The 10,472-nt window shown below is 40.7% G+C and overlaps 1 protein-coding gene across 1 annotated transcript; it reads left to right on the top strand.

Annotated features, from left to right (window-relative positions):
• The first annotated feature begins 972 nt into the window (after positions 1 to 972).
• Positions 973 to 9,147, top strand: LOC112196293 (F-box protein At5g07610). Its single transcript, XM_024336606.2, is given in 2 exon segments — positions 973 to 2,455; positions 9,047 to 9,147. A coding segment is annotated over 1 exon segment (1,233 nt). The 5' UTR covers positions 973 to 1,188; the 3' UTR covers positions 2,422 to 2,455; positions 9,047 to 9,147.
• Positions 9,148 to 10,472: the final 1,325 nt, after the last annotated feature.

Here is a 10,472-nt window from a genome sequence, read left to right as displayed (position 1 = left end):
TTTTGTTCTATAATTAAGAGGCTACATCCATTTGATAAAGAAAATAAACTTATTACTTCGTCAAGTTCACCCGTTGAAGTCATTGAATCAATACTATTCATTACTTTTTACCTTTAATTTCCATCATCTAGGTCACTAGGTCAGATACTGTTCACAAAAGGTCACTTTGGGTCAATTTTGTGACCTGCAAACTAACATTCGGTGACCTTTTGTGAACAGTATCGGACTCAGTGACCTAGATGGTGGAAATGAAAGGCAAAAAACAGTGAATAATATTAGACCAAGTGACCTCAATAGGTGAACTTGCTCTTAGGACCGATAAAGTGCGCAGAATGCACACATTAACATAAAGCCCAACTCGTCGTACCGTACAAAACAAACATATGGACTTTTCTTAAGCACAAAGCAAGAAAGTATTCAAAAGTTAAAATTGAAAGCAACAGAAACAACAGCCCATCAACATCTAAATCTTTCTGTTCATTCACACTTCGCTATTCATTTTGAATGATTTCATCAAAGCGTATGTTAAACTGACCTCATATGATATGAGGGTCTTTTTGTATTGATTGTCAAAATTATAATCCAACACGATGGAAAATAGAAAGGAAAAACATATCATAATAACTATAGTTTGAGATTAAATGACAGAAAAAAATTGAAAATACTTTCACATGCCTAGCGCAGTTGAGATGAGCTTAACGAACATTTCTTATGTGAGTACTAATAATTACATGTACCTTAGCCAAAAGATCGAGAAAAATATGGAAGTACTTGATATAAGGGGTAGATGGCACAATAAAAATTAGGATATGCCAGTAATTAAAAGTTAAAAATTAGGGGCTAAATCAATAGTAACAGACAAAGATAGGGGTCGATTCCTCTAAATCTCTAATTCTCTTTTTGTATGATGATGATGTTGGGGGTTGAATCAATTATATATCCGTAATTGAGCTCGTAGGCGGTAAAGATTCCCACTACATATATATCATACAAAAGCAAAAGAGATTAGGAGATATCGTAGGAGGACGACAGAGTATGATGCAAGTTATCAGACACATGTAAATAAGTAAAGTCATGATTAATTTTCTGGGGACACTGATTTAAGAAAACTTGGATGTTAAGCCAATTCTTACACAGGTGAATACAAAATCCTAATCCAAATATTTTTGCCTTGACACTGTTCCATCAATGATTGTGAATACACCTCCTCCTGATCAGGAGAGATCTTGAAGCAGAAACATGCTGCTGCTTCTCTGGGATCCACTGCCTCCAGCAGAAGCAGTTTCTGGCAACCAAGATCTCATCACAGACATCCTTCTACGCCTCCCTGTCAAGTCTCTTCTCCGGTTCAAATGCGTCTCCAAGCAGTGGCTCTCTCTTATCTCCGACCCCCGATTCAGTCGTAATTATCGCAGTCTTGCATCTGCCAGCATCCTATTGTGCGGAACAACCGAGCTCATTGATCATGTATCTTGCGGCAGAAGAAACTCCGAGCCGCCCTTTACTTCTCTCGGTTTCATTGATGACTCTGCAGGTACCAAAATCTTGCAGTCATGCAATGGCTTGATGTTGTGTTGCAGCTTTTTCAAAATGGGAAAGAGTTGCAACTATTACATCTGTAATCCTTCAACAAGGCAATTCTTGATGCTTCCTCCACCTAATGCCAAAGGGTGTGATGAATCCACAACCACTCTTGGTGTTTATTTAGCTTTTGATCCTTCTAAATCACCTCACTACCAAGTTGTTTGTGTTCGAAATTGTTCTTCCTCGTCAGCAGCAGCAGCAAATGATCATTACCAGATTGAGATATACTCGTCTGAGACTCTCAGTTGGAGGCTTTCCGGGTCTCCTTTCAGTGTTCCATTCGACATGGTTTTTGACAACGGGGTTTTTTGGAATGGTACAATACATTGGATTAGTCCAACAGGGGCTTCACTCTGTTTTGATATTGTCCACGAGCAACTTGGAGAAATGCCTAGCCTTCCATCAAATGAGAAATGGAGCAAGAGGAGGTTAAGGTATTTCGGCGAGTCTAGTGGTCATTTGCACCTAATTGAAATCTATGGCTCTGGCACCACTCAATTCCAAGTCTTCGAGATGAAGAAAGACTACTCTAGCTGGATTCCCAAGTACCAAGTTGACCTCGCCGCGATTGTCAAGGCATTTCCAGAGATGGTTCGGAGCTACCCTGACGCCCATGATTCTCGATTTTGTCTATTTAGTATCCTCTTTGTGCAAGAGAATGAAGAGGACTCATTATTGTTGCTGCAAATCCCTGGTAAGTTCATATCTTACAATCTTACACATAAGACCTTCAAGGAGATTTGTGATTTTGGAGCAAACTCCACCAAGGCAAATACTTCATTACCGATTGGTTGCTTCCAAGCTTATCAGTTCATAGAGACTCTGGCTTGTGTTTGATCATTTCAATATATTTCCATTCCCTTATTATTTGTTCCTGTTGAAGGAATATCGATTTAGTGTGCCTTATCAAACTAGGAGTAGCAATAGGAGAGAAGGTTCTAGATTTCCCAATCCTACACGGATTGGTATTCCTTGTAACATTAGAACTAGCACTTTGTAATCCCTATATATAGGGCTCCTATTCTCAATAATAAGAACACATCTCTCTCATCAATCTCTCTCAAATACATTATACTTAAACACGTTATCAGCACGACTCTAACCACAAAACAGAAAACCAAAACTCATTCACAAATCAGCCCCTAGCCCGAGCTAGCAGAGCCTTCGCTGCAGCCCGTGCGCTTGCAACCTTGCACAGCAGCCCCTGCTGCCCCCTCCCTGCAGCCCTGCGTTCCAGCCTGCTGCCACCGAAGCATCCCTGCTGCGCAAACAAGCCAACGCACACCCACTGCATCTTTTTCCCGTTCCTGTGCACATCCGTCTTCTTGCAAGCCTCGAAACGTCTAGTTCGGAAGCTCAGATCGAAAAACTTTCTTCATCAAAGTTGTTCGTCTCTGTCTCTTCCATCTAACCTCCGAATTTCAACCTTATCGGAGTCATATTGAGATCTGTACACCAATCGAGGTACAAGCTGTTCAGAACAGAATCTACTCGGATTGCTTCGCTCCATCACGCCTGCATCGACACGCGCGTGATCCAAATACAAGTAAGTATTCAAAAGAGTAAGTTTTGAAGTTCCTATAATTTCAGAATTTATATTTCTTCTTCTTTTCTCGGGGACTTGAAAACCTCCCTTCTTCTACATCCCACCTTTCTTATAACGTGGGTTCGATTTTTGAGAAAAGCGGAATCGTGGGGATTCACGCAATTAACGAACTAAGAGCGTTCGTAAGACTTCGGACTAAGAGCGTCCGTAAGCATCGATTTAACGAACTAAGAGCGTTCGTAAGCTACGGACTAAGAGCGTTCGTAAGCTACGGACTAAGAGCGTTCGTGAGCATAGATTTTGACCATTTAAACATCATTGTTTCGGTCTAATCCAATTATTCTTGGAAATCGATTTCTTGGTAGCATAGCTCGGAAATCTTATTTAGTTTTCGTAGAAGCATTGACTCCGAAACTAACTTGTTTTTGTTTCATCTTTCAGGATGTCAAACACAAACAAACTCGATTTTGTTCCATTGGATTATGCAGGCAAAAGGTACTTAATTTGGGTCACTGATGTCGAGATCCACCTCATTGCCCGTGATTTATTGCATACAATCCAAGAGCTTTGTCTTATAGAAACAGCTCCAGACCCTCAAACTGAGAAAGATAATTCCAAGGCACTTGCCTTTATGAAACGTCACATGGATAGTGACCTCCAGTTTGAGTTCATAAATGAGGATAGCGCCATAAAGCTTTGGCATGCGCTTCGCGAACGATATGGCAATGTTCGTGACTCCATTCTTCCGAATACAGAAGCAGAATGGAACGATCTTCGCTTCTATGAATTTGACACTGTCATGCAATTTTATTCGGAAGCTCTCAGCATCAAAGCAATGATGCGTCTCTGTGGAAAAACAATCACAGAAGACCAATTGATTGAGAAAACCCTCAATACCTTCCCCGTCTATGCTATGAGGTCCTCTGAATTATTCCGGACTCATGTAAATGCAAGGCGAATCACAAGTTTTCAACAGCTTATTGAAGCTATGGTCACTACTGAAAGACATGGCAATGAACTTGTGAAAAGAAGATTTGATAGGCTTCAAGATAGCTATCAAGAGCATCGTCCTATGGCTAGAGCAAGTCGCCATCGACGTCATGATCCATACGATCGAAATGCTCAAGAAGGTAATCGCTCAAGGCGACAATCCCACGACCGTAGGAGGCGTGATTTTGAGGGAAATAGGGTTGGAAACCATGGAGCCAACGTTGGCCATGGGCACCACTTTCCAACGCCACCAGTCCTAGGGACTATGCATATTGCGCCAATGCGCCTCAATCAAGGGAGAATCCTCTTTATGGTGTCTATTTCTGATATGGAACGTCTGATCAATGGACCTGAATTTGCAATGTACCTACGAAGGTAGTCGCATCATGGTGATCAAGACTTCGAGTTCACAAAGACTTTAAATCTGGCGATGAAGACAAAATACCGCAGATTTTTATTTATAGTCTTTTATTTTTCCAAGAATTATGTCATGGCAATTATGCCTTATATCAATAAAATGACTTATTGTATTAACTCTTTCCCTCTAAGCGTACTCAAGAGTACTTGTGATGTCTAGGCAAGGTTTGATCTGAGAGAACGGTTTTAAAAGTGAGCAACGCTCCACCAAAATCTCGCCTTACCTTACCTGGTCACAACTAAATTGAAATTGCCGAACGGATAGAGTGACTACGATTTGTCTACGATTTGATTTTTATATTGGATTAGATTATGGTCACGAAACTTTGGTGTCATCATTGGATATTATTAATAAAGTATCGATTTATTTTATCTCATGTCGTAGACATGTTTTTCGAACTTTATTATTTCAAAGATATAAGAGCCAATGGTTTTCATGTGGAAATACATTGTGAGAATGGACAAGAGTTCCTTTGCATCACCTCTAATGACTACGGACATAAACGAGTATTAGAGAAACTTATGTGTCGCTCTAGTGGGTTGTATGCAACCACTATTCGAGTAATTGAATCCAACCATGTCATGAGAGATGATTTATGGGATTCCGACACGTATAGGCTTTGGCACGACCGTTTGGGACACCCAGGTCGTGACATGATGATCCGTATATTAAAGACTTCACACGGACATCCTTTTTTCAGAACGAAAGGAAGTAAAACTCGAAATTTGGATCAAGGAGGAGCACCTGCGCCTCACGGCGCCTTCCCCCCCTCAAGTCCGGCCATCCCCGGTCGGCGCCGCCATCCCCCTGCGGCCCAAGGGTGGCTTTGACGCCACCCCTGCTTCCTTGACTCCCATTTTTACTTCTAAGGTCCATTGTGACTTCATGGCTCAACCAAAATCCTCATTGGTTGTTTCTAAAGCCCATCATTCGTTCTGCAAAGCCTGCTCTTTAGCAAAGTTAGGATCGAGACCATCCTATGCAAAGGACACCAAAGAAAATATACCATTCTTGCAAAGAATCCAAGGTGATATTTGTGGACCCATTCAACCACCATGCGGACCATTTAGATATTTTATGGTGTTGGTTGATGCATCGACACGCTGGTCACATGTCATGCTATTGTCCACAAGGAACGCTGCATTTGCTAAACTCCTAGCACAAATAATTAAGTTACGGGCTCACCACCCTGATCATCCCATTAAGTCTATAAGATTAGACAATGCTGGGGAGTTTACATCAAAGACTTTTGATGATTATTGCATGTCCATTGGGATTGATGTTGAACATCCTGTTCCTCATGTTCATACCCAAAATGGTCTCGCAGAAGCCACCATTAAACGACTACAAATGGTTGCTCGAGCATTGGTGATGCGCACCAATCTCCCTATTTCTGCTTGGGGCTATGCAATATTGCATGCAGCTGTGCTTATTCGTCTGAGGCCCACTGCCACTCAACCCTTCTCTGCGTCCCAGATGGTTACTGGGTATGAGCCTGATGTCTCACACTTACGCATATTTGGGTGTGCAGTCTATGTGCCTATTGCGCCGCCACAGCGCACCAAAATGGGTCCTCAAAGACGATTAGGCCTTTATGTTGGATATGATTCTCCAACGATTATCCGCTACATAGAACCCTTGACAGGCGATCTCTTTACCGCTAGATTTGCGGATTGTCACTTCGATGAGACAGTCTTCCCGTCGTTAGGGGGAGATAAGAACATCAATGTTCAACAGGAACGACAGGAATTGTCGTGGTCTGTCCCCACTCTGTCTCATCTTGATCCCCGAACCGCACAGTCAGAAATTGAAGTGCGGAGAATTCTCGATCTTCAGAACGTAGCAGATTCGATGCCTGATGCGTTTTCTGATATCACTAAAGTGACGAGATCACACATACCTGCTGCAAACGTGCCTGCAAGGATTGATGTCCCTAAAAGTAGAGGACATGACGCCAACTCAAGAATGCATGAGCATGGCGCCAACGTCCCATCTCTCAATGATGGTGACGTTGTGGCTAGGCCCACGGCTCCCGCCAAGAAGCGCGGGAGGCCCATAGGTTCGATGGATTCTCGCCCAAGAAAGAAAGCGAGTTCGGCACAAAATAATCCATTAATCATCGATGTAAATAATCCATCTCATGAGAATATTCCGGATTATGGTTATGTCCAAGAGACATCATTGGGGGACGCTCCAATGTCAGAACCAACTCCAGAGAATAGAGAGATCTCCATAAATTACACTAGTGTACATGAGATGATGGATAGAAATTCTATGGCGATTGATGATGCATTTGCATATCATATTGCAAAAGGAATTATAGAATATGATGATATCGAACCTCGCTCTGTTGAAGAATGTCAACAAAGAGCGGATTGGCCTAAATGGAAAGATGCAATCCAGGTTGAATTGGATTCATTAACAAAGAGACAGGTATTTGGGCCTGTAACGCAGACACCCCCAAGTGTAAAGCCTGTTGGCCATAAATGGGTCTTTGTTAGAAAGCGTAATGAGAAAAATGAGGTTGTTAGATACAAAGCCCGCCTTGTGGCGCAAGGTTTCTCACAACGCCCTGGAATTGACTACGAGGAGACATATTCTCCCGTAATGGACGTCATAACGTTCCGCTACCTTGTCAGTTTGGTAGTTTCCGAAAAACTTGACATGCAGCTTATGGATGTGGTTACAGCATATCTCTATGGGGATCTAGATTCAGAGATATATATGAAGGTTCCAGATGGACTTCAATTACCCAAATCAAGTGGCTCTAAACCACGGAGCGCGTTTTCAATAAGATTAAAACGCTCACTATATGGATTAAAACAATCCGGACGGATGTGGTATAACCGTCTAAGTGACTACTTGATTGGGAAGGGATATATTAACAATGAAATATGCCCATGCGTGTTCATTAAAAGAACAAGTTCCGGATTTGCAATCGTAGCAGTTTATGTCGATGACATGAACCTAATTGGAACTCTAGATGAGTTGAAGGTAACTGCTAAATACTTGAAATCCGAATTTGAGATGAAAGATCTTGGGAAAACACGGTTTTGTCTCGGTTGAGAACTCGAGCACCGTAGTGATGGAATCTTGATCCATCAGTCTGCATATACTCAGAAAATCCTAAGGCGCTTTAATGAAGATAAAGCAAAGCCTACGAGTACTCCCATGATCGACCGTAGTCTTGAGCCCGGAAAAGATCCGTTTCGTCCAAGGGATGAGGACGAAGAACCATTAGAGGCCGAGGTGCCCTATTTGAGTGCAATAGGCGCATTATTGTACTTAGCTCAATGCACAAGACCGGATATCTCATTCGCAGTGAACTTGTTAGCTCGACATAGCTCTGCGCCAACACGCCGCCATTGGATTGGTATAAAGACAATCTTTCGATACCTAAGAGGTACGATTGATATGGGCCTATTCTATCCCTACAGAGAGAAAAGGAATGACGGAAAATTGGGATTGGACCCCAAGAGGCAAAACGCCCCCGTCCATGGAATGGCCGCCGGCCATGTTGCCGCCGCCGGCGCCGCCACCGCTCATGGTGGCCGGCATTCTCCTATCTCCCTCCATCAAAACGACAATGATGTCTTGATGGGTTTTGCTGATGCAGGGTACCTCTCTGACCCTCACAAAGGTCGCTCCCAAACTGGTTATGTCTTTACCATGGGAAGCACTGCGATATCTTGGAGGTCTACAAAACAGACCCTTGTTGCTACTTCCTCAAATCATGCAGAGATTATTGCTCTACATGAAGCTGTACGTGAATGTATATGGCTAAGGTCCGTAATTCGACACATTCAAGGAAGTTGTGGTTTGAAGTCTACCACAAATGAACCTACATGCATTTATGAGGATAATGCAGCTTGTATTGAACAAATGAAGTTAGGTTTCATCAAGGGCGACAACACCAAGCATATATCGCCTAAGTTCTTTTATAATCAGCAACAACAATCACTCCTAAAGATTGAAGTGAATCAAATCCGATCAGAGGATAATGTAGCGGACTTATTCACTAAGTCGTTACCTAAATCCACCTTCGAGAAACATGTGAAGAGCATCGGATTGAGAAAGTTATCCGAACTCCCACGATTATAGCAATCAGGGGGAGATATCGACATCAGGGGGAGTTATGATGTCTACATGTTCGATCTCGAAGAGTGAAGGACGTGTTGTGCTCTTTTTGTCCTTCGACCAGGGTTATTTTTATCCCACAGGGTTTTTGTTACCTGGCAAGGTTTTTAACGAGGCAACGGATGAAGCGTCACCACCAAGTTTGAAGCGGCACAAGGGGGAGTGTTGAAGGAATATCGATTTAGTGTGCCTTATCAAACTAGGAGTAGCAATAGGAGAGAAGGTTCTAGATTTCCCAATCCTACACGGATTGGTATTCCTTGTAACATTAGAACTAGCACTTTGTAATCCCTATATATAGGGCTCCTATTCTCAATAATAAGAACACATCTCTCTCATCAATCTCTCTCAAATACATTATACTTAAACAGTTCCGTTAATATCCAAAAGTGCTAAATTTGTAACTATATCTATATGTTTCTCAACTTGATCCAGAAAGTGTAGAATTTCTTATCTCACATTTTCATTTGTATATTCTTCACTGAGTTTGTACGATTCCGAAGATGATATTTTACGACTCGGGCATATAACATAATGTGAATATGGCATAAAATTTTAGGTGATTATAGCTCAACTGCTTAAGCATAAAATATTATAATAGAGTATTCAAGACGTTTTGTGATTTTGGATTACAGATCATTTGACTTCCATATCAGTGAATTAGATTACAGATCATTTGACTTCCATATCAGTGAATTAGATTAGACATTAGAGAGCTCTGGATATATTTACAATGCCTTATTATTGGTTAAGCTATCTAGAGCATAAACTCTAATGTTGGCCAGGGTAAAGTGGAAGAAAGATATTAGTTCATTAGTCAAGGGCGGCAATAACCAAATCAGGACCACTTGCTTTTTTAAAGTTAGCTACTAATTCAATCCACTAAGTTTTTAAACTAGAAGTTGAATCTTGACTGTCCTTACTGAGTTTTGATGTCTACTATGATTAAACAAAACACCTACTGAGTTTTGATGTCTACTATGATTAAACAAAACACCTACTGAGTTTATAGGAAGAGTCAATCGATATTGCAATCACTTTTTCTTTTTCGATACAATCGGTATTGCAATCACTCAAAAGGAATCCTCCATGTGTCTTTTAATGACAGTAAGAATGCCTTTTGTTTCCACACATAATGGTCTAATCGAAACCATACTAATATTAGGTCTTTATTCAATAAACATTTCAACCGAATGTTATTTAAAATTATGTCTATTTAGTTATTTGATTATATTAGGGTGGTGCTTTTACACACCATTTTTCTCTATTCATACACCTCATATGTTTTTCTATTACTTTAATTCAATTTTCTTTTAAAAATTACCCTAACTACCATTCCTTATAATTATGTTTCTTTTTCTTTTTTCTATTTAGTAAGTCAATCATCCTCAGATCTTAAACCCTTATTTTCCTACCGACTCAGAGGGCTTCAAAACTCTTTTCAATTCCCTTTTTTCTTTTTCATTAAAACTTCTATAGCATAGTCATTCGATCTTTCTAATATGATGCTTTGAAGTTTAATTATGGTAGAACAAGAAACTTTAGACCCATCTTTTGAGAAGATTTTACATTTGATTTGCAATGGAGACATAGAAAATATATACATACATATATATATATATATATATATATATGTTCAGTGATCATTCGAGCCCCTTTGATTCCATTATTCCTGGTAAGATTCTAACTAAAATTATTTGGTGTATTTGAATCCATTGAGCAACTATAGAACTTTACAACAACCTAATAATGATGGCCTTATAATTATAGACATGATTTGTTCTACTATATTATGCT

Source organism: Rosa chinensis, chromosome 4, assembly GCF_002994745.2.
Source record: "Rosa chinensis cultivar Old Blush chromosome 4, RchiOBHm-V2, whole genome shotgun sequence".
Taxonomy (NCBI): domain Eukaryota; kingdom Viridiplantae; phylum Streptophyta; class Magnoliopsida; order Rosales; family Rosaceae; genus Rosa; species Rosa chinensis.
Note: the sequence above shows the minus strand (reverse complement) of the source record. Positions and strands in the feature narration are given on the sequence as shown.